Consider the following 25910-nt stretch of genomic DNA (forward strand, 5'->3'; position numbering starts at 1 on the left):
CGTTAGCAGTGACTGATATAGTGAAAGCATTTAAACTTTACTTCTCTTCACATTGCTTAAAGAACGTAACCCTTTATTGTTAGCACAATATAAATTGGTACAATTTCTGTGGAGGTCAAGTTGGCACTCTCTCTGAGTTATTGCCCATGGCCTTTGATCTAGAAGTTCTACTTTTAAATCATAATCTTGTGGCTATGTGGTTTATCTTCGTTATTCACAAATTCTAGTTTGCAGATTTGCCTACTTGCTAAGACTTATTTGTAACCCCAAACCGATACTCATAGCATTTTCATGGTCATTCATGGGCATGCATACATACAGAGTGACAAAAAATCTGAGTCACTCTACATGTGTTTCCAGCAGAAGTGGAAGGAGTGGCTCTACCTCTTGCTTCAGCTCTCATACTGTAAGCAGGTACTCTTTCTGTGGTCTATTTTGTATAACATTTTTCACATTTTTTGGTCGATTTTACTGTTTAAAATGGCTCCGGGCATATTGCTGAAGTGCTATCTAGTGTTCCTGCATGCAGGAAGGCTGTTGTGTGCCTTACAGAGAAAATATGTGTGTTATAGAAGCTTTGTTCAGGAATGAGTTATGGCATTGTTGGCCACAAATTCCATGTTAATGAATCAACGATATATATTAAATAAAGTGTTTTTATTCAGAAACACACATTAACCAAGGTTATATACTGATCAGTTGATAAAATGTTGTGACCAGGGCCTCACAGGACCCTAACCCTGTATTTCTTCTAGGAGTGGTGGTTCCACATTCACTCAGTTTTTCAGTTTTTACAGCAACTTTATAGAACATAGGTGCTGCAAATAACAAGAATCACTGTACATTGCATAATGTATGTAACAAAATTATTCATTGCTACGTTATTTATGATAAAAAAATTTAAAACAACCTGAATGTTCAGTAGAAGACTAAATAAATTGTGATACATCCTGGCAATGGACTGTATCAGACAATGCAATGAGGCTGTTCGTTTTTTTGTTTTTTTTTTTAAGTGAAAAAGGAAAAGAAACCCTTTATATACTAATATGGAATAATCACTAATGTAAAGTGAAAAAAAGACATACTACAGAGCTATGCGTACCATCTGATAATACTCTTAAAAGTTGAGATGTACATGTGTGTGTGCGCGTGTGTGTGTGTGTGTGTGTGTGTGTGAATTGCTTGAAGTTAAATAGAGTGTCTTTAAAAGGGTACTCCGAGAAACAGACATTGGTTGTTTCCAGGGTAGCTGGAAGATAGCGATAGGAAGGAGAGAGCCATTTCACTGTATCCTCTTTTGTATCTTTGAATTTTATACCTCTTTTAAAAGTTAGTTTTTTTAATGAGCACAATAAGAAACAAAGATTTAAACATAAACTAAATAATTAATACTTGGCTCATTCCAAGATAATTTTATATTCTCCAGTTCTTCTTATCAGGTATTTCTCATTCAGAAAGGCCATAGGACTAAAAGAATTATGTCAGGAGTAGATGCAGACATCATACCTTTCATTAGAATGAGGTTGGGTATAATATTTGCATTTACTCCTGAAAGATTCCTGTATGATATCATCTTGGTGTTGATATTACCTATGAAGCTATAAGTAGGTTCTTTAATTTTCCTAACAGTTTGACAATTTAAAAATTTACATGTTTAGTTTCTGGCACCTACCACACATGTGTGTGCATGCACGAGCACACACACACACTTCCATTTTCCTTTTTTTATATCAAGAGACTAAGGAACGTTTGGATGTTGTGTTACTATTGTTGTGGGTTAAAACAAACAAATTTAAAAGGTGGAGAGCTCTCTTTCTGTCCTAGGTTTGTCTGTTATCTGCATATTTGATCTGGAATGAGGTATGTTAGTAAAGTGGGAAGACAGAATGATGATTGCTAAGCTAGTAATAAAAGTTCAGTGGTACGTAAAACTTATCATTTTGAAACAGAATCAACTCATGTTATCCTGATTTATCCCCTTCCTCCTCTTAAAAATTAACTGTTTTAATTCTGGATTTATGTTTTCTGATTTTCTTTTTCAGTTACCCTGCAGTTTGTGAATTTTTGCAGAATAATAATTTGTTATCAATAATCAGAGCCCATGAAGCCCAAGATGCTGGGTAAGTTATATTAAAGCTGTACCAAATATCACTGCAGAGTTTTTGCCTTTAATATCAAGACAGACGGGCTGTCCTCTCTCTTCCAGGTATCGAATGTACAGGAAGAGCCAAACAACAGGCTTTCCATCACTCATTACAATTTTCTCTGCCCCCAATTACCTAGATGTCTATAACAATAAAGGTAAAGGAATCCAGCAATATTTAAGTTTGGATTTGTGAGTAAATGTGAGCTGTAGTTTAAACATATATGTATATATGTATTTTTTAATAAATGTAAGAAGAATAAATTTTTTCAGGTTTAAGTTAGAACAGTTATCAAGTATCAGTTTTGGTGAATTGAATTTATAACAGTACCTCAATAAAATGCCATCATTTAGTATTTTAATGTGTGTGAATTATTAAGCTATCTTTGTTCTTCTTGAGGAGTAGTATAAGTAGAATGAATACTATACAAAAAGTCAAACTCTTCATTTTACTCCAAGCCCTGCCAGAAACTAATAGTGTGACTTTAGGTAAGTCATATAATCTCTTTGAATTTCAGTTTCGCAAACAGCAAAAGAGAATTAGATATACAGATGCCTTTCAGTGCAGAAATTCTACTTCTAAGACTTCATCCTATTAAAAGTCCTTTCTTAACTTTTATGATACATAGTTCATAAGTTTTGTATCAGGGCAGTGGTCCACCAAAACTTCATGCCTCTGTAACTATTTTGTTGTTTATAAAGTATGACTATAAAATAATAGAACTTTTAAACAAACATGCCAGAACGTATATACCCAAGTGAGTATTGTCCCTTTAAAGTAATTCCTTGGGAGGCTGTACACGTATTCCAACAATGCTGCCATTGTTCAGAACATTTCTGGAACACTCCTCTTTTGGCATTGCCTTCAGAGTCTGCGGCACATTCTTTTGCTATTATCCTCAGTGATGAGAAATCTTCGTCCTTTGAGGGTGGATTTGATTTTTGGAACTGCCAAAAGTCATTCGGAGTCAAGACTGTTGAATAAGGTGAGTGATCAAACTAGACGATACCATTTAGGTTCAGAAACAAGGTATGATTATAAGGTAATGAGACTGGTTTTCCTTGTGTTGCTTATAAAATGGCTCTGGAGGCAATTCCGAAAGAGGAGTTCCAAAAATGTTTTGAGTAATGGCAGCATCTTTGAATTAAATACACAGTAAGGCAGCAAGGTGTACCGAAAAGGGTTCTAAGCCAGGAGTCAGAAGTCCTACTTGACTTCCCTGAGCCTCAGTTTATCCTTAAAATACCTGTCATACATATAGGGTTGTTGAAGATAAGTTGGAATAATAAAAATGAATATTAAAATCACCAGTCAAACTATAAATTGCTGTAATACTGTCCCATTTTACTGTAATGGCACCTGGTGTGATTAGATCACGGGACCACACTCATCTGATATATAAGGTCTGGTGTGTTTGTAGTTGGTGGTTTCGTACGTCTCATTACTTTATAGTCATACCTTGTATATGCAGTTGGATAGAGAAGTTTAAAAGAGATTCACAATATACTTACTATTACTCTGTGTAAAAGTAAGCCGCGGAATGCCACATCTCGTTTAAATCTAATTCGGATCGGTCATCTCAGTGTGTCCTTCACTGACTTGCTGTCCATTTTAAAAAAGCATTTCTTTGACTTAAGTTCTCTCTCAGCCTTATGTTTTCTTTTTGCTTCTTGTCATTCTTTTCTGAGTCTTAGCTGTTCTACCATGCTCTGCTTCTCCCTAACTCTGTTCTTTCTTCTTTCCTTTTCCTACTATTCCCAATATAGTGGAGACTTAGTTTTGTTCTTGTTGCCTCTCCTATGAATGGTTTGCACTATTTGTGTTGTTAGACTTCCTCAAGGACACTTAGCGGCTCTAGCCCTTATACTTGTGATGACTATCCCTTCTTGCTCTCTTTTTTAACCTTACTATTAAAAATATTGATTGCCCAGTGGATTTGTCAGTGTGCTAAGCTGAAACACGTCACCTTAATCAACAATCACTTTACTAACTGCCAGCTCACTTTTTGCTCCATTCTAATCTCGTTTTGTTGTTGATTATCCCTGTAGTAAACTTTTAAAGTCACAGTCCATTCTCTCCGAGTTTTCTGTCGGCTCTGACATAATTAGTAACTTCATCTTGAAACAATCTTATTTTCCTTGGTTGTTTCTCAAGCATGTTTTAGGAAAATGACAGAAAATGTGGCACCTGAAATAATCTCCGGTTCTCAGTTACTCCCCGTACAAGTACCTCTTTCTTGAAAAAGGCAGCTCTGTCAACCTTTCCTTCTCTTCTACTGTCTCTTTTCTTTCTTGAATATTCCTTAGACTTTTTGGTACCAACAGGTATTTCTTAGTTCCGCTGGGTATATGAAAGACCCTGAAGTCATGATTTTTAAAGATTTCTATTCTTATTTTTTTGTGTCCCCTGGGAAGATACCCAAAAACGGTTTTTAAGCTCTCATTTCTAATCATCCACTGTTAAGACTCACCTCCCACCTTTTTCCTGTGTAGATTGAAGGAATTATTGAATAATTCTATATTCATCTAACTTAAATAAAATGTATATACATGAAAATAATGGGACATGTACATTATAGTCAGTGTTAGGTTTTTAAGAGCCAGGGATCCTATTTTCATATATTTCCTTTATAAACTACGGTATATGTTTTAGACATTCAGTGACTTAAAGTTTGGGAACACTAGACCTCCTATAATAAAGAAAGAAATAGGAACCGGAAGATGACCCCATACTTGTCATTTCTAGAGAGCTGTTAAACCCTATTCTATTTATGATCATAGTAAGAATAATTAAGAGGATAATGCAAACAACATGGCATTACTGGTGGTGAAGACTAAGGAATTAGATATTAAAACTTTTCAAATATAAAGAAAATCAGTTTGGTACCAAAGTGTGTGTGCAAATTTATGAATTGGTTAATATTCAACATATATATAGGAGAGATGGGCATTTTTTTATTTACTACATTGTATGCAGCGGTGATTTAATCTCCTTTTGAGCCTCATTGTATATTGCTCCAAATTTATCATCTGTAGATAACTGCTATGTTATAAACATCAGAGAGTTTTTAAAATCTTTGGCTCTGGCTAACAACTAGCAAAACAGACTGTGTCCATTTAGTGAGAAATGTTTGCCCTAAAAGGAAAGTTGTAATTGTAACTATTTGTCATATAAAAGGAAATTATGAGAAATTTCTTTCAGGCGGAACCTGAGATTTCTATAGGTAATTACTGTGTAGTGATCCTTTGAAATTTTAGAGCTTTTCAGGTAACTTTGTTCCTTGGGATAATTCTTAAAAGAATGAACTATTTGTAAAATGCTTTAAGATTTTCCATATGCCCTTAAATAAATACCCAGTCCTGAATTTATAAGTGGAAAGTAAGTTCCTGAATTCTGTGTAGTAGTTATGCAGCTGTGCAAAGCAGACTAGTTGCCATGTCGTGTTCCTCTGTGCCAGATTTTCTTGCTTTTTTCCTTTTTAGCTGCTGTGTTAAAGTATGAAAACAATGTCATGAATATCAGGCAGTTTAACTGTTCTCCACACCCCTACTGGCTTCCAAACTTTATGGATGTTTTCACATGGTCTTTGCCTTTTGTTGGGGAAAAAGGTAAGAGACCATCAGTTGTCTTAACTAGTTACTGAGCACACTTTAGTATTTGCATGAGCCCCTGATGGTTCAGTGTTTCATTAAAGTTATCAGAAATGTTTTCTAATTTTTTTTGGTTGTTTTTTTTTTTAATGAAGATTTTAAATGGCACATAATTGGTTTTTAAGTTATAATTATAGTCAATTATATTTTTTTGTCCTAAAAATATCAACTTAAAGTAGCTGTCCTACTGTGATCAAGATGCTAAAATAACGTTGTCACTATTCCTTTCCTCCAGTGATTTCTTGAGCGATAAAGAGATTTAAACAGGAAATATTGTCTTTAGAATTTTATTTGTGCACCTATACAAATAAGCTATACAAATATAAAATAAGCCTGTTGGACATAGGCCCAGTGGTTTTACTTCTTTGTAAAATGGGAGGAAATCTTTTCATGTGCATATTAGTGAGAAGCAGCTCTGGAGCACTGAAGTCTAATGAAATCAAGTAATTATGCAAATAGAATCTTCAAAGACTCCAGTTTTTACTAAAACAAGTAATCTCCCCAAATTCTATGTAAACCTGAAGGTCTACATTTAATGCCACCCTATAACTACTCTAAGTAGCATAATGACAAGTCATTTTTATCGGTTTATTTAACAAGTATGTTTATTTAGATATCCACATCATTTTGGAGAAAGTACCTTATTAACTGTATAAATTTGGGGCTATTTTGTTTTATTATATAGTCACAGAGATGCTGGTTAACATTCTCAACATATGCTCTGATGACGAATTGATTTCCGAAGACGAAATTGAAGGTAAACTTGCCTTTTCCTCACTTGAAATAGAAATGAGGAAGTTTTGGGTTTGGTTTGACTTTGTTTTGAATAATTTTTTTTTCGTATTAAAAAAGAATTGTGTTCAATGGAAAAAAAGTGGAAAATACAGGAAACCATAAATAAGAAAAAAAAAGTCACCCATCATCCTGTCATCTCATAGATATCCACTGATAACATCTGGGTGTTACGTACTGTGTTAGCTATCTTAATCTTTGCATATATTTTTGTCTGCGTTTTTCTTTTTAACAAAAATGAGGTCATATGATAGATAGTATCAGGACATTTACTTTTTTTTGTTGACTAATTTTTAATGGTTAAATAGTTGTCCATTTTGATTATTCTTTGTTTTAAGCAATCCCTGGCTATTGGATGTTGGATTTTTTTCCAACTTTTTTTTTAAACCCAGAGTTTTAAACATTCTTACAGAAAAATCTTTGCACATTCTGTCAACAACCAATATTTATTACATGCCTGATATGCGCTAAGTGCTGTTTATGTTTAGATTCTTGCTCTCAATAAGCTTATATTCTAGTGGAGGGAAGACAAACAATAATGTAAATCAGATGTCAATATATAGTATAAAAGAAAGGAAAGCAATAGAAGACAAACAATAATGTAAATCAGATGTCGATATATAGTATAAAAGAAAGGAAAACAGTATTAGGAAATGAAGAATGACATTTTCTTGATTATTTCCATAGGATAAATTTCTAGAAAGTAAATATCTGTGTCAACTGGTACTTAGAATTTTAAATCGGGTTCAGATAACCTTTAGAAAGGCCGTACCAGTGTACATTTTGCATATGTAATACATAGTTTAGAGTGTTCTCTTCAATACTGTTTATTATAATTTTAATAGTGTGGTGTTTTTTAATTTTAATTAGTATTTTTATGATGACTAATGTGCATTTTTGCTTGTGTTTATTGACTAAATTTGTTTCTCTTTTGTGACTTGTCAATTCATACCTTTTGCCCATTTTTCTGTTGGGTTATGTGTGTGTTCATTTGTTTGTTTTTCCTCTTACTGGCCTGTGAGGGATCTTAATATAGTAACGTTTTGTTGCATATAGAGCCAAGTATTTTTTTCCTAGTGTGTTGTGGAAGGTTTGGTTTTAAAGGTAGGTCTTAACTTATTTGAGAATTCAGAAGATTCTGAGAAGATGGTGGCCCCTGAGCACAAACCTCTGACTGTTTCATTCTCTCCAAGCTCTGGGCTAAGGTGATTCACTCAACTGTTAGGATAAACTGTCTGCATACTGGAGAAAGCCTAGCTTACTTTGAGAATATAGAGGATGGTCATCCACATGCTTAAGCTTCAGATTCCACATTGAAGGTGCAGAGTAGATGGCTTGTGGGTACCTTTATGTGTGGGATGGAAGCTCACTGCAAGGAAACAGTTCTTCTTGAGCAATATGTGCAGGTAAAAATTAAAATAAAGAATTTAAATTATGAGGAGATGAAATATATAAGAAAGAGATCTAATAAAATTTATATTCATATCTAAGTCAAAATGGAAATTATTGTGAACTCCATTGTATGTATTAAGAAAGGATTCTTTTTTTAAGAAAGTGTTCTTGATTATCATAAGGAAATGCTTACAGAATTAAGCCAAAAATTGTGTAATGGGAATATCTTTTGAAGTGTCATCTGTAGCAGCAAAAGGTCCAAAACAATCTAAGTGTCCCTTAGTGGAGAGCTGGGTAAATCAATTATGGTATATCCGTATGATAGATACTCCACATAGAATGTTATTTCCTTTATGCAAGACCCCTTTCTCCCTTTCTCTCCTAGCTATTAGCTCCTGTTCAGCTTATCATAACCTCCTCATGGAAAACATTTCTGACCTCGTTGATCAGATCTAGTACTTCTATTATGCTCTCTCATATCAATGGTGCTGCTTCTCCTTAGCCTTTGATACAGTTGCAGTTTTACATTTGTTTATGTTATTGTAAGATTAGTATATTTTACTCCCACTCAACTATAAACTCCCTGAATCCTGGGACAAAATGGTTTTTGCTCACCAGTATAGCCGTAAAACCAACAAGTATAGTGCAATGAGCATACATAGTAGATAAATATTTGTTGAATTAAATTGAATGATATAAAGTGCAACTACTAAAAAAGAAAAAAAGAATGAAGCAGAGGTATTGGTGCTGATATGGAAAATCTGTTAGATATTCTGTTAGATACAAAAGTAAATGGATAGAATCTTCTCATTCTCATTTTTTATAAAATGTAGATGTAAGCTAATATATGCTAAAATTTTGTTTTTGAAAGGAAACGAAGATTAACCTTGTAGGTTAAGGTTGTAAAGTGAACATACTTCTAATTCCATTTCTTCCTGAAACCACACTAACACCACAATGCAATTTTGGTTTTATTTAAATGGCATAAACTAAGGATTCCTATTTTAGTAATGCCAGACTAGATAGTTTAAATCAATCCCGACTCTTTAGACAATGAGAAAAATCTAGACAAACTATTTTTAAAACTTGCTTTAAAGGCATTCAGAAAGCTGCTGAGAAATAAAGAATTACCAAGTTAAGATATGGAAAAATGCATGAATCTAGAACGGTAAGACCAATGTTTGGGACCATTTCTTTCCTAAAGACATTTATGAATTTCGAAAGAGGGGACTAAGAGGTTGAGCAGCCCTTTTGATAGAAGCTCAGTAATTGGGATTCAAGGTTGCCAAGGATGACACGAGTGCCATTCAGCTTCTGCTTATTGCTTTGGGACACCCAAAGGTTGCATCTAGGTAAGAGTAAGGGCGAACTGGAGCTAGAACCTTCAAATCATTTCAGCCCCTGAAATTTAAATAAGGTAGTTCCAGGCACCTGGCAAAATGAAACCTTTCTAGACTAAGATAACATCATGTAAGACCTTTCATTACTACAGTCTTTCAAGTGTAACATGTGGCTCATGACCAAAAAAATAACTGGTTATACAAGGGATATAATGACATGAATGCGAACCAGCGGAAACTGAAAAAAAAGTAGACCCCCACGTTCTCCAGACATTGGCTTTATCAGACCAAACTTTAAAATAATTGTGCTAAAAAACAAAACAATGCTCACTGTGTTCAAGAATACAAAAGACTAGATTGAAAATTTTGGCAAATAACTGCATTATAAAAGGGGATGTAACAAAGTTGATAAAACACCAAAAGAAAATTCTAGGAACAAAAAACAAAATAACAAATTAAAAAAACTTGACAGATGAATTAACAGCAGATTTAATAAAGCTAAACAGAGGACAAATCAACCAGAAGATAAAAGAAAAAACGCAGAATAAGTCATGAAAAGAAAAAGTAAAATACCAAAAACAGGATACAGCGAATAGGCTTATTGCTGTGTTTTTGAGTCCCAGAGAAGAGAGAGAGAAGGAGGTAGAACCAATATTCAAAGAGATAATGAACAAATTTTTTAAAAAAACTAGAAAGATATTAAGCCACAGATGAAGAAGCCCTGTAAATCAAAGCAGAATGAATACAAAGAAAAAAACACCTAGGCAAGCACATCATAATAAAAGTACTTCAAATGAAAGACAAAAATTTCTGTAAGCTGCCAGAAAAAAGAGATTACTATCAAAAGAGAACAATTAAACTGACATAGATTCTTAATGGAAACAATAGAAGCAGGAAACAATATAATAACATATTCAAAGCACTGAAAGATAACAACTGACATCTTAGAATACTATATCTAGCAGAAATGCCCTTTAAGAATTATGAAGAAATAAGCATTTTTCAGATATCCTTCTCTTAAAACATTATGAGTAAAAATAGAAAATATGTGAGTATATCAAATGAATGTAGACTTTATTAAACAATAATGTTTTATTGGATTTAAAAGACAGAATAAAAATATATGACAATAATAGTTGTCAGTGGGATAAATATGGTTAAATTGTGTGAGGGACGTCTGTTATCTGGGAAAAGGGAAAAAATGACTGTTAACATACTTTAATAAATAATAGATGCATGTTGTAATCTCCAGAGTAACCTGTAAGAAAAGAGATTTGTTTGTTTTTTAGTATATGACTTTCGAGTTATAGAAAAATGGAACAATAAAAAATAACCCGGAAGAAGCCAAGAAGAGAGAAACTACAGATAGCAGTAGGACAAATAGAATAAATTATGACAATAACTATATCAGCAATTTCATTAAATATAAATAGATAAAAGGTTGTCAGGTAGGATTTAAAAGAAAACTTTATGGTGTTTTATAAGGGACAGATCTAAAGCTTGAAGATACAGAAAGTTTAAAAGCAAGAGGAAAAGGAATAAACATATATGCAAACACTAAACAAAGAAAAGCTGTTGTAGATAGATTAGTATTCCATGAAGTAGACTTAAAACAAAAATAGGGTGTAACAATTTTATGCAATTAATTGTATGCTGGGGGGAGGGGAGAAGGAGACAGGGTAAAAGGGGTCAAATATGTGGTGACAGAAAGGAATCTAACTGTGGGAGGTGCGCACAGTGTAAATATATGTATGCCTTACTGTTAAAATCTACAGTTGAAACTTACTGGATTTTGTTAACCAATGACACCATAAAAATAAATAAACAAACAAATAAATAAATTGTATACAATTAGTAACATGGATTTATAATATATAAAACAAAAATTAAAGGAAGTACAATTAGAAATAGAAATATCCACAATGATAGTGGGAGAATTTAACAAATATCTCTCAGTAATGGATGGAATAGCAGACAAACCAAATTTGGAAGGCCGTAGAAATTAGAACAACACAATTAATGAACTTGACCTAACAGACATATAGAGAACACCGCATCCAACAATGCTGAATACACCTTCTTTTCAAACCACATGAACATTTACTAAAACTGACCATGTCCCTGACAGCAGGTTTCAGCTGTCAAAGATTAAAATCATAATGACTATGCAGTTAAGAAATATATCAATACAAAAATGTAACTGGAATATCCCCATATTTTAGGAGATTTTAAAATATACTTAATGACCTGTGGGTCAAATAACAAATCACAATGAAAATTTGAAAATATTTTAAACTGAATGAAAATAAAAAGTAGTATATATTAAAATTTGAGGGCAGACAGTGAGTGCACCAGGCAGCCCTGGGCTCAGTACTGGAGCCCAAACCTCGTGCCATGTTAGCAGATGCTCGCTGATTGACAGCAGAGAAGAAGAGCCATGTTATACTTGATCTTAAAGCAGCAGGATAGTTGGAATTAAATTAGAGAGATGCCATCTATAAAGAGTTCTTCAGAAATTTTAATCTGGCATTTGGCTTTATGTCTTTTGTTGCCCTACAAGCAGAGCAGATGAACATCACCAGAATAGTTCAGTGTGTACAGCAAGGCCCAGGTAATTCTCACCTTTAATGACTGTGGTAGACTGACCAAAAGAAATGTGACACTGGCCAAGTTTATTGAAAAAGCAGCTGCTTCTGTGTGATTTCTTTCAAATGCATGTAAAATCTTATACATATCTTAGCTGCAATGTATTTTGAAGGCAATTTACTTAAACAAATTAAGTTATAAATTTAGTTTACATTTTGTACATTTGACATTTTGTAAAATCAGCTTAAACACAAAATAATTTAAACTTGGAAACAAAAAGTGAGGGATGCATCTAAAGCCATGTTTAGAGGAAAATATATAGCCTTAAATGCATATATTAGAAAAGAAGAAAGGTGAAATATCAACATCCATCTCAAGAAGTTAACAAAAGAATGGATAGCATATTAAACCTAAAGAAAGTAAATGAAATAAAAATGTAAGAGTAGTATTAACAGTATAGAAGACAAAATACAATACAGAGGAGTAGTAAAACTAAAATGTGCTCTTTTCAAGAAACTAATAAAATTGATAAGTCCTTGATAAGACTTATCAAGTGAAAAAGATGAGACAAAAGTTACCAATGCTAGTACTGATCCTATAGGCATTAAGAAAATAACTAGAATACATTTACACTAGTAAATTTTAAAACTTAGACAAAATAGATAGACTCCTAGAAAAATATAACTTACCCAAATTGACACAGTATAGGAAATCTTAATAATCACAAATCCACCAAGAACTAGGATCTGTAATTTAAATTTTTCCTATGAAGAAAATGTCAGGTGCAGATAAATTCACCAACAGATTTACTAAACATTTAAGAAAGAACCCACACAAAAATTGTACAAATTCATCCCAACAATAAAAAAGATGTGTATTTAATGAGGCCAGTATAACTATTATACTAAAATGTGACAAGGACATTAATATAGATAGAATAATCCTAAACAAAACATGAGCAAATTGAGACTAACAATATATATATAATTGCCTTCCAATTAAGTTGATTTATTCCAGAAATCTTAGAAGGTAATTAAATCGGTATATACTCATGGAAGATGCTAATAGTGGACATTGTTTGAGGTGTGTATGGGAACTCTATACTCGCTTCACATCTTTTCTGTACATCTAAAACTATTCTTAAATTAAAAAATTTTTAAACATTTAGAATAATTCACCGCAGTAATAAAAGAAAAAGGGAGAAAAATTATCTTATAGGTGTAGAAATAGTATTAGATAAGTTTTATCTTTCATTTACACTAGATCTCTTAAACTGGGTTTAGAGAGGAATTCCTTGACAAATGTACCAACAAAAGCCTATAGCAAATATGTGAAATGTTGAAGGCTTTCCTTAGTGATTGAGAGCAGATAAGGATGCTGGCCGTTAATATCTTTATACAATATTATATAAGGCAATATTACATAAGGCAAGAAAAAGAAATTCAAGATATAAAGATTGGAAAGGAAGAAACAAAACTATTATTTATAGATGATATGATTGTATACAAAGAAAATTTTAAAGTATCTATAAATAATTATTAGAATCAATAAATGCAGGTAGTAAAGCTACTGGATACAAAGTCAATAAACAAAAATTATTCGTATTTCTATTTACCAGCAACAAACAAAATCTCATAATGTTAAGCAAAAGAAGCTAGACACAAAAATACATATTTGATTGTTCCAATTACATAAAGTTCAAAAATGATGAAAACTGTAGTGCTTGTGGATGCATGCTTCCATGGCGAAACTAAAGAACAGCAAGAAGGTGATTTCAGTAAAAGTCGAGAGAATGATTTTCTTTGGGAGGAGAGAGACTATAATTATTCGGAGGGGCCCAAGGGGGGCATCTGGGGTGCTGGCAAGGATCTATTTATTGACCCAAGTGGTGATTATATGGCCATTTGGTTTTTAATAAATCACTAAATTACATGTTTGTTTTGTATACTTTTCTGTATGTTCAAACAAAACTGAAGTTCACCCTAGTAATAGGAATGCCAAGTTCCAGCACAGAATCCTCAAAAAGCCAAGGGATTGGTGCCAGTTGCTAGAATTGGGGACCAAAGGAGGGGGCGGGGAAGAAGGTGAACACTGAGCTAAAATAAGGAGACTGGGTGGAAGCCTTTGGAAAGGCAGTTAAACTGGTTCGCTGGTGGCAACTGCCTCTTCTCCAAGTCTGGAGGTCAGTCTCTACAAAATGTAAACCAAAGAATTTCTGGATGGGGATGCAATTGAGGGCATCAACACTTTGCTAAAAACAGGTGAATTAAGTGACCGTACACCTACTCAATTCTGATAGAAAAAATTCCTTCATATAGGCCCACCCTGGTCACTCCATGTAAAGCTCCAAGCCATCAATCTACCCACCAACTCTGAAAGCGTTTTAGTCCCTCACTGTTAATCACAAGCAAATGTTAGGGATTACCAGACAGCTCGGAAAGCCTACAAGAGAGACCACAACAAAAACTGCAAAAAGCAACTTGAATTAACTTGAGAGCCTGAAGAAAACATAAAACTCAAAAGAAAAAACTATAATATCTCCGGAAAGATAGGGGAAGATATTGAATCCATCAAGTAAAAACAAAATGCTCTTATTAAGAGATTTGTACGCAGTTTGTTCTGTCCTTTGTTCTCATTCCTTGTTTTCAGTGTCTTTGTTCCACAAATAATATCTTTCTCTTTGTCCAGTTTTATTTTCATCATCTGTGGAGCTAGAACATGTTGGGTAATAATAGATGTGAATTAATGTAAAACTGTAAACTTTTAAGAAGTGGAAAAACTACTGACAAGAAATCTATAATTTAACATTCTGTCATGAAACCAAGGATGTCTCTTCTGAGCTGATAAAAATAATAGCCTGATTCTCTCATTGCATTTCACTTTGATTTTTTTCTCTCTTCCATGTAAACTTAAATTGCTCTTCTCATATTTTCTATCTTCATCTCCTTGTTTCTTGGTGTCTCTTCTCCCTGAAGATCACTACATTTCAAGCTATCAGAAAGGTATCTGACTAAAATGTACTTACGAGCTTCATACTCGCTGTCTGTCCCACCACAATCTATTAGTTAGACGTTTTTAGTTTTAGTTGAATAATTTCAGACAGGCCCTCCATCCTCCCTTTCTGTTTCAATGTATATGTTTTCTCTAGACCTGCTGTATGATCCTGCAGGATATTGAGAGTTAGGGGGGCGAGGAAGGAGAGGCTGTGTTTCTTTTTCTGACTTTTGAATGCGGTCACCTGGTGCATGCTGGATCTTGGCTTCTCATGTATGAGCTGTTTCCTGAATCTTAGATGAGAAAAGGTCATAAAGTCTTGAGTTCACTTTTGTGATGTTACTTTATAAAATACCTTCCCCATCAGCATAATTTCTATTACACAGTTGTCTGTGGTAGTTAACCACTCACCAGTTTGTGAGTGAGGATTATAGAATGAAAGCAGCCCTCACTAAATTCAAGAGAGCTAGCTGTGTATTGTGTTTCCATGCAGAGGACAGCTGCTTGAATCATCACTTGCCATTTGCAGGCCAAACCCTGCATCCTAAGGTGGCCCACGGCATTCTCAAAAAATTTTTGCTGTAGCAACTGTCTTTGTTTTGATGTGTGTATTACACTCTTCGCTGTGTTCCACATTTCAGAACCACAAATAAGTTCCTACTTCTCATAGATCTGTCCAGTCTGTCTTTTTTGTGGCCCCCTCCATTTTTTCCCTTCTTTTTCTCTTCGGGTTGTTTTTTCTCTTGCTCCGTAGAACTTCCTGGGAATTTTGTTTGTTTAAACAAACTTAGGCCTTGATTTCTTTTTAAAAAATAACTGTTTCTTTAACTTAGAAAGACACTTCATCCTGCACTTCTAAAAACTAACGTGTTAACACATTTCTTTAATTCACTTATTCTTTATGTTCTCAAAGGCGGCACTACAGTTCGAAAGGAGATCATCAAGAATAAAATCAGAGCCATTGGGAAGATGGCACGGGTCTTTTCAATTCTTCGGTAAGGATAAGTCTGTCATTACAGTGTGGGATAAAAGCACTTTGAGAGTAAATGAGAAGTTGATTTCAGAACAGATTTTTTTAGAATTGGAATTTGCTTTTGGAACTATAGGTCTCTGGGTTGAGTGCAGATTAAATCAGACCTACATGTTAAAATGACTGGAAGTGGCGAACATTCATTTGGTACGGGCTCAAATGTAGTGACCTTAGTGGTGTAATGTGGATTCTGGAGCCAGATTGCCTGTGTTCACGTCCTGGCTCTACCTTTTCTTAGCTGTGTGATCTCGTGCCTCATTTTCCTTGTCTGTAAAGGAGTGATAAGAACAGGACCCGCTTTACACGGTTAATAGGAGGATTAAATGGGATAACATGTGGGAGACATCAGAACAGTATCTGGTTATTAAGTGCCATTAATTGAAATGCAAGGCCTGGCAAATTGTTTAAGATCGGAACGTTTAGAGAAAACATCCCTTTGCCTGGGTCAGGAAAGGGTTAGAGGGAAGGAGAACCAGTCGTCCATCTCTACGCATCTTTTCTTAACTTCCTTCAAGTGCCTTTGAATTGCCGAGTGGTGGACACCCTGGCATTAACCCAGGGCTTTGATCTTCCTTTGCAGGGAAGAAAGTGAGAGTGTGCTGACTCTCAAAGGCCTGACCCCTACAGGTACCCTCCCTCTGGGTGTCCTCTCAGGAGGAAAGCAGACTATTGAGACAGGTGAGTATGAGCAGTGCACCTTTCATGGAGGGTGTGCTCCCATTACCTAGCAGTCAAGGTAAAATTAAAAATCGGAGATTCTTAATAAAAAAGAAAGAAATCTTGCCATTTGCAACAACATGGATGGACCTGGAGGGTATTATGCTAAGTGAAGTAAGTCAGACAGAGAAAGACAAATATGATTTCACTTTTAGGTGGAATATTAAAAAAAAAGAAGAAGAAGAAGAAGAAGAAGAAACAAAACAGACTCATAGATACAGAGAACAAACTGATGGTTGCCAGAGGGGAGGGCTTGGGGGGATGGTCAAAAAAGGTGAAGAGAAATAAGAGGTACAAACTTTCATTTATAAAATATATGTCATGGAGATATAATATACAGCAGAGGGACCGTAATCAATAATATAACAACTTTGTACAGTGATACATGGTTGCGATCACATCTTGAGGTACAGAAATGAAGAATCACTATGTTCAGTACACCGGAGACTAATATAATATTGTATATCAACTATACTTTGATTTTAAAAAAAATAATAATTTTTTTTTTTAAATTAGGGCTTCTTTCAATAAATGGTACTAGATCAATTGGATATCCGTCTGGGGGGGGAATGGATCTCGACCCTTCTTTCTATATACAAAAATTAGTTCAAATGAATTATAACTTAAATATAAAAGATAAAACAGTAAAACTTCCAGACAAAAGTATGGAGAGTAGGCATTAGGGTAGATAAAGAACCCTTAGAAAAAACACCGAAAGGACTAACCTTAAAAGAAAAACTTAATTGAATTATATTAAAATTAAAATTAAGAATTTCTATTCACAAAAATACATGATTAAGAAAGAAAAAAGGCAAGCCATAAACTGGGGGAAGATATTTGTAAGACATATATCTGACAAAGAACTTGTATTCAGAATACATAAAGAACTACATACAACTCAATAAGAAAAGTGCAAACGACCAATTTTTTAAAAATGGTCAAAAGGTTTTAACAGGCACTTCCAAAAAGGGGTATCAGAATGGCAGATAAGCATATGAAAAGATGCTTAATGTGGTTACCAATGTACTGTATACTGTTACCAATGTACTGCATAATTTAAATAAATAAATTTATTGAAAAAAACCCACAGTGATATACCACTACATATTCACTAATGGCTAAAATGAAAAAGTCTGATAATGCCAAGTGTTGGTGAGTTTGTGGAGAACTAAAACTAGATACATTGCTGGTGGGCTTGCAAATTGGTTCAGTCACTTAGAAAAACTGTTTACTGGGCAGAAAATGAACACACGTCTACTCCATAACCCAGCAATTCCACACCTGATATATATCAAAGAGAAATTAGTGCATATGTCCACAAAGGATGTACTTAAGAATGTTCACCTTAGCTTTATTCATCACAGCCCCAAATGGAGAACAACCAAGTGTCTATCAATAGCAGAAGAGATAAATAAATTATGTTATATGTATACAATGGAATACTACTCAGCAATAAAAAGTAACATTATGAATACCTGCAAAAACATAGTTGAATCTTAACAGACATTATGGTAAACTAAAAAAGCTAGACACAAAAGAGCACAGACTGTCTTTATACGATGTTCAAAAACAGGCAGACTAATCAATAGTAATAGAAATCAGAATGACACTTCTTTAGTGGGAGAATATTGGCCCAGAACGTGCACAGGGGACTTCTGGAGTAGTGGGAATGGAATGTTCTGTATCATTATCTGAATGGTAGTTACACAAGCACATACATAAATAAAGATGTACTGAGCTGTACACTTCGGTTTGGGGTACATGATAATACCTTGCTCGTGTATGTTTTATACCTTAATTTTTTTTTTTTTACTTAGTTATAGTTTCTTGTTCAGAGAGAGAGTTAGTCTCTTTGCCTACAAGCTATATCCTACTCCAGTGCCACAGTTATCTCTTCAACCAAAATGTCCAGTCTAAAAATTATATGAGCACTGACTTCTAAGGAGAGGGCTTTATGAAACTCTGGAATGAAAAGATTGATGTTTATCAGAATAAACAGATCTGGTCAAGCAAGAGGAAGCGACACGAGATCACATCATTGGATGATTAATTCTAGGCATGAAAACTGGAGTTGAAGCATTAACAAATTAGAGTTTCATTGCTTTTTTGCCCCCTTGTTTTGTCGAATTGTTTCTACTTAAGTTTTTTTTTCCGTGTCATTCTGCCACTTAGAGGAAGTAGAAATTCCACTGCTAATAATTAATAGCAACAAGCTCCTTTCCTTCTTTTAATGGGATTGAATTCTTCCTCATTCAAATTGGATACCGGAATATTAGAGTTTAGCTATTTAGAAGGAAGAATGAACATTTTCTCCTTGAAAATATGTAATTAATTTTCTTCACTTCTCTAGTTTCATAGAAAGGATCAGTAAATTATTTCAGATTGATTTTTTTTCTCTCAAATAAAATGCGTGGTTTCTTACAAGGAAAATACTTTCCACTATTACTTTGCTTGGTAATTAGTCATGTGACATATTCTGAGAGCAGCTCTGAGAAGGCAACTTATAGTTAATAGGAAGTAACATGAGCAAAGAAAAAAGGGAATGTCCTATGACATCCTTGAAACATTTTTAAAATTTGCTGATCTATAAAGTTGTTTGAATCTGAACCAATTTTCTCTAGACTTTGAAAGAGCAAATATGCCAATCTAGGATGAGTAAAAAGTAAAGAATTTTATAGATGTGTTATTTGTAGATTTATTTGTTTGTTTATAATCCTTGGTCTGCCTTTTTTTTCAGTCCCTAATACCTAATATATCCAGTTTCTCTTAGTTTCTTATGTGACTATGAGTGTTTTAATTAATATAGGATTGCTTATTGAGACTTCGGAAATTGATAGAAATCCTCAGGAATGTGTCAGAAGAACAAAACTAAAGTTGGAGCCGACTTTTTAGAGCTTCTTATTCTCTCTTGTTCACAGGAACTGGGTTTATTTTGTCATTTTCTCATTATGTCTCAGTTGTACAGGTTCATTGGGAAACTGCAGCATTAGCTGAATAAGACCTTTTACTGTTCATATCACTTTACTTGGAGAGTAAATTGGACCTTATCAAAATTAACTTTTGTACTGCAATTGAAAATGAAGAAAGTGAAAAGACAACTCACAGAATGGTCGGAGATATTTACAAATCATATATATGATAAGGGGCTAGTGTCTGGAAAAGATAAAGAACTCTCAAAACTGAATAATAAAAGGACAAATCATTTAAAAATGGGTGAAAATTTTTAATAGATGTATTTCCAAAGGAGACATACAGATGGTCGATAAGTACATGAAAAGATGTTCAACATCATTAGACATTAAGGAAATACAAATCAGAACCACAACGAGATACCCCTTTATGCCCACTAGGATAGTTGTGATTAAAGAAAAAAAAAAGAAAGACAAGTTATAACAAGTGTTGGTGAGAATGTGGAGAACTTGGTGGGATGTACAATGGTGTCATGTTTGGGAAACCAAGCGAGAGGTTCCTTAGGTGATAAAACATGGAGTTACCATGTGACCCAGCAGCTCCACTCCTGGTTGTGTATCCTAAGGAAATTAAAACATATCCAAACAAAAAATTGTGCACGAATGTTCATAGCAGCATTCTTCTTACTAGGCAGTAAGTGGAAGCAACCCAAATGTCTATCAGCTAGTGAGCCAGATAAATAAAATGTGGTATATTCATACAGTGGAGTACTATTCAGTCATAAAAAGGATTGAAGTATGGGTGTGTGTTTTGACATGAATAAGCCTTGAAAACATTATGCTAAATGACAGAAACCAGTCACTAAAATCATATTTTATATGATTAAATTTATGATTCCAGAACAGGCAAATCTAGGGTTAAGGGACAGGCATGAGGGAGGGAAATGAGTTTCTTTCTGGGGTGATGAAAACATTCCAACCATAGATCGTAGTGATGATTGCCCAACTCTGTGTTAAAGTCATTTAACTGTACCCTTTAAACAGTGATTTTTTCAGTATATGAATTATATTTCAGTAAAGAAAAATAGATTTCAGTACGAAGAAAGTCAGTTTCTCAATTTTATGTGACTGTTTCTTATAATGTCCTTCATTACAGGCTGATATCTTAATACCCAATGCAAAAAGCAATTCTAGGAGGGCCTAAAATAATATGATACTAGTACACATCGATTACATAGCTTTCGCATAGCTTTTAAACTCTAATTAGACCGACATTCTGTATATAATTTTAGGCAGTGCTTTGTTCTCCCATTTTCTAACAGTTGCATCCGTGATACACTGTTTGAAGGCACTATCATCTTCTCGTGAAAGTTTATTTGTTCTGTTTGAAGAGATTAGAGGGGCTGCGACATTACTTTAACACATGCCTACATATGGTTGACAAATGTAAACACTTGATAAGTTGATTCCAAGTTTCCATTTTTCACACTGTTAGGAAGTTAACTTTCCATTCTCTCAGTTTCTCCTCTCAATATATAAAGCCTCAGAACAGCAAACTGTTACTGTTCATTATTCTCTCCAGTTGGTATTGGAGGAACTGATGGGGTTCTCCAAATAGGATCTTTCTGGCTAAAACCTGTAACTTTTTCATATATTAGGGCTTTCACTATCTTAAAAGCAGATGCAAGGATGTTTACCTGTTGGTATTAATTTTTAAATTGCTTCCTTTTCCATCAGTGAGGGAGAAGAAGGCCTTCTTAATAATTGGCCTCCTCTTTCATGCAGTGAATGGAAGCCATATTGGTTGGAAATGTCAGCCTCTGCTATATCTAATCTCAGATGGTACATGAATTTGTATCCAGAATTGAACAGTTTTATGCCTTTGCCACCTTAGTACTCCACTCCCGGACAAGAAATAACCCCACACTTATAACCCATTTTTCTCTCCTTCCAAATGCCAATGTGTTATTCAAAGGCCATTCTTTTTTATAGGTAATTAAAAAGGGCAATTGGACCCCACATAAGTTGCTTGAGAGCAATAAGAAGTACTTTTAAATAAGTTTTTTTGAATAGGACCCAGCAGCAGCTCATTTAATACCATCTGAGCTATTACAAATTGAAGAACACTTGTAATGTTAAATAATTTGACTCTACCAGTTATTTTGATACATGTCAAGACGTAAATTAGCAGCTGGCTATTTAAAATCAGGAGAGCAGCATAACTCCTGGTGTCTTGTAGTCAGTTTGACTGACCCAGTTGGCTTAGCTATAGATGCCATTAGCTAAAAGGTTCTCATGCTACCTGAAATGTTAAAAATATTAGAAACTCTCCCCACCTCATACCCAGCTCCCACCCCCCAATTAATTTTTCCGCAGTAATCCTCTCGCTTCTCTTAGCTAGTCGACTTTATTATGGGTGGGAATAAGCTCAAGGTGGGACCCTGGGATGCCTGTGCTGGCAGCATTGCGTTGGTTTACTCACTCTTTTTCTGTCTTCATTTTTGCATGCCACTGCTCCTGCCTCTTACAGCCACAGTAGAAGCCGTAGAGGCCCGGGAAGGTATGGCCATATTCCTGTGATAGATGTTATCATGTGTCTGTCTACTAGTTTAAAAAACAAAAAAAAAACAAAAAAAAACTGTCAGCATTTGAAATCTTTTATTATTGCATCACCAGAACTGTAACAGTGAGAAAAGGAATAGATATTTCTAGGCTTGCTCACAAAATATCTTGTGGTTGTAGTAATTTAAATAACCCTCTCCACAGCTAAAGTCCTTTCTGGGCTCTGTTTTAATGCAGTGGCTGAAGCTTAAGCAACTGGTCACAAGAGATCAAGTGGTTTGTTTCGTCCTATAGCCCCTTCCATAGATAAGAGACATCCATCGGATCCCTAGAGATTCAAACAGGTCAGCCTCTTTATCTAATGCCTCTAAAGGATATCAAAAGCAGAGGCAAAAGTAGACAGGAATTTAGTTTGATTCATTTCTGAAGTTGCCCTAAGGCAGTCAAACTAAATTATCTTTGTTTCGATAAAAGCAAATTTAAGTAACAAATTATCTGTGAATCTGTGGATGAAAACCATTGGAATTGATACTGTTATAAATTTAATTGTTTTCGTTAGGTAAGGTAGTTCAAAATGGAAGTGCCTTTCCTTGACAGTACAAAAGTTCAATCAGAAAGAAAATATTAGAAGCTATTTTAGATGGCTTTTAACTTACGTTCAGCTCCTGGTTGTGCAAGATAAAAAGCTGTCCTAAACAAAAAGATTAACTCATTTGTTACCTTTTTTTGTGGTCACTGTGATATTTGTGCTAAAATAACTATTCTGTTTAACTTTTTCTATTATTCTAGTGTTTCCTTTTTTTTCTCTCTCGCATTGAGCACGTTTCTGGCCCGTAAGAAACTCTTTGCCAAATGTCCTGGGGCTAAGTAAGAACTTGTTTGCTACTTGTCAGGTATATTTCTGCTATGATTAATTGTATTGAGCATCTATGAAAATTACTTGCACAGTTTCAGCTGCCCTTGGGGCCTTAAGGAATTAGTAGCTTCAAGACAGGGCTAATTCAAATCAGATATTGCCTGTTGCCCTCACCAGACATGTGCTCCTTAGCCACCTTCTGTGTTTTTCCCTAGGAGGCTGCTGTGTGCTAAGAAGCTTTAAGCTTGTCCGCCTTGCTGTCTAACTGAGCTCCTCCCTTTCCTGTTTTTCTGTAGCTATCAGAGGGTTTTCGCTTCAGCACAGGATCCGGAGTTTTGAAGAAGCCCGAGGTCTGGACCGAATTAATGAGCGGATGCCACCCCGAAAAGACAGCCAGTACTCCGACGGGCCAGTGAAATTGGTAACCCCTGTACAATCAAACGCTGCGCTCAGAAGTGACAAGGGAAGAAAATCCAGCAGTGACTCAGAGCCCAGCTGTGGCACAGGTGGACCCAAAACTTAAGAACAAATTTTATTTATTTATTATTGGAAAACAAAACAAAAACGACTTAAGCAACTTAAACCTGGAGGTGCATTCATAATACACTCTGCATTTATTCTGTAAGAAACGTGACCATTTTATAAATTCTTTTAATTTATATTTAATATATATAAGAAGTGCATCTGTTTTGTTTTTCCCTTTTTTCCCCCCCTAATTTTTAGGAACTGATCTGATTGTCTGACACGTATGTGAAATCTTGTGCTGTAAAGGGGACTGTCCCCTAATAAAAGAGCCTTGGAAACCTCTGCCCGGGGCTTCTAACTTGAACTAGCCAGCCTTTTCTCTTGTTTTTAAAAACTAATATCTTTCATTTCAGACTAATAACTTTTCAGACGCAAGGTTCTTTCGTTTTTGTTTTTGTTTTTGTTTTTGTTTTCCCTACAGGGTGCTGTTAAAGAAGATCTATTCTCCCGTCGTCCCTCTCTTTTTCTATGTCAGCATCTTTGAAACCAGCTGGGGTAATGGAAACTGACGAAGGTAGAATGAATAATCCCCTTATGAATTGGAAGTCTTGCTAAAGGGCATCGGATGAATGAGGATTTCACATCTTCTCTATCAGTTATAGGGTTGTTTCTCCATCTTTCAGCGCTCGTTAGGTTGAACTGTGTGTCCATGTCAGCATATTTTGGAACACGAAAACAAACGTTCAGATGTAATGTTTGAATAATCTTCCCTTAGTTTTTCAAGTCACAACCAACTAGTGAAGGAAATTTTGGAGATCCTTAGTCTACCATTCTTGGTTTAGCCTGGTGACAGGTGTCATGTCATAATACTCGTTGGCCAGCTTTGCAGCGAGCGTGCATGTCTGGGCAACACTACACCAAAGTGCGTATTTATGGAATTCCTTAATGTCCTTTGGGAGGTAGGAGTTCAGCACAGAAGCGAGATCTTAGACTATACGAATTTATGTCGGCATCTTCAAGGACAAGAGAAACCTTTGGTTAACGGTTCCCGATTTGTTCACGACAGGGATCAAAGCATTTTGGTGATTGAAATCTGGTGGCATGGATTGCTCTGTTAAAAAAGAGAGGAAGGCTGTTGGGGAACTAGATGCATGACCTCTTACTTGGATGTGAGCAAACCCTGTGCAAGACGGGAGAAAAAGTCTTTACTGATCATCTCTCTTTAAAGAGTCAATCCATCACCTGGGTATCCTCAGCCTCCTCCCTCCCCCAGTCCCAGTGCAGAAAAGACCACTGTTTTGGAAATCTCACCCAAAGTAAAAGTCAGTCCATGTGACAAATTCGATAGATGGGGTACCTTGTCCTTTTCTCCTTTTCATTGAGGCTGCTGTTTTACACACAGGTAGAAACTACTCTTACGGGCTACAATCAGCAGACGTGTAGTAAAATGGTTATTACACATCCTTATAAGCAAAAAATAATACTGTACTAGTAAAAAGGATGATTATTTAGGAATGTCTTCATGATCTCAAAAAGAGTCAGTTTCCTTGGCAGAGCCATGGCTAAAGGCCATATCTTACAGGTACCCCTTTGAGCTGTTGAAGGATCAGCCATAGCAGAGAGGTGAGAGCTCGTCATTCAAGAAAATCAGAGTGAGTTTAAAATAGAGCAACGATAGCTCTTGAAGGGATATAGGTTTGAAAATTCAGTACTGGACTCCTACCTCCCAAATGAGTTTGAAGGGAAAAGGTATGTCATGTTCTGTAGAAAGCTGGGGTACATAAGTCAGCACTTCAGAAAGCTGTGTGTTAAGGTATCCATCCGTATGGTACAGATAGCACATTAAAGTGAGACAGACCATCACTCAGTGTACCTACGTTTGCACTTGTGCCTATGACCAAGACAGTTTAGAGGGCATGAACCTTAGGAATATACTGTAATCACAATATTTGTTCTTCACTCGAGGTTTCATTGGAGGGTTTTACCATATTTTTTAATGTTTTAGTCTAAACAGTATCTCCCAAGATGGCTGGCCGTCTGCCCTGGATTTGCCTCAGAACTAACATGCCTGCCTAGTGCCATCATTTCAAGCAAACATTCTAACTGCTGTCAGAGGTCTGAGTATCGCCTTTTCAAAGCCTTGTCTGTTAAATCTTCCCCCTGCATGTTCTAAAGGTAGTAGAAATGCTTTTCTCTTGTTTTTCTTCACTTTAAGGTCCACAGGGACCTTATTTTCTCCAACTTCTCTCATCTAGGGGGGAAAAAAACGGACCACTTCTTACACCAGTCTCATAGATGTGTCGGAGGGCTCTTTCGTCAACTTTTGTGAAACATCATTTTAGAAATGAGACTTCCCAAGGACCTGCTTCCCATTTTTATCTACATCACATCATACGAAATTTCAAATTGATCAGATGACTATATTTTAAATAAACATTTAAAAACTCAACTAACACAAGTTCAAAACATATAT

At 35.2% G+C, this 25910-nt stretch overlaps 1 protein-coding gene across 1 annotated transcript in view; it reads left to right on the top strand.

Annotated features, from left to right (window-relative positions):
* The window catches only part of PPP3CC (protein phosphatase 3 catalytic subunit gamma), a 70421-nt gene extending 46620 nt beyond the window's left edge, over positions 1–23801 (top strand). The window contains 8 exon segments of the mRNA XM_039868082.1: positions 2043–2120; positions 2207–2301; positions 5627–5752; positions 6480–6551; positions 15812–15893; positions 16509–16606; positions 22085–22114; positions 23269–23801. Coding sequence (XP_039724016.1) covers positions 2043–2120; positions 2207–2301; positions 5627–5752; positions 6480–6551; positions 15812–15893; positions 16509–16606; positions 22085–22114; positions 23269–23495 — 808 coding nt within the window. The 3' untranslated portion in view covers positions 23496–23801.
* Positions 23802–25910: the final 2109 nt, after the last annotated feature.

The sequence above is a fragment of the Pteropus medius genome, unplaced genomic scaffold (genome assembly GCF_902729225.1).
Source record: "Pteropus medius unplaced genomic scaffold, Ma_sr-lr_union100, whole genome shotgun sequence".
NCBI classification, from domain to species: domain Eukaryota; kingdom Metazoa; phylum Chordata; class Mammalia; order Chiroptera; family Pteropodidae; genus Pteropus; species Pteropus medius.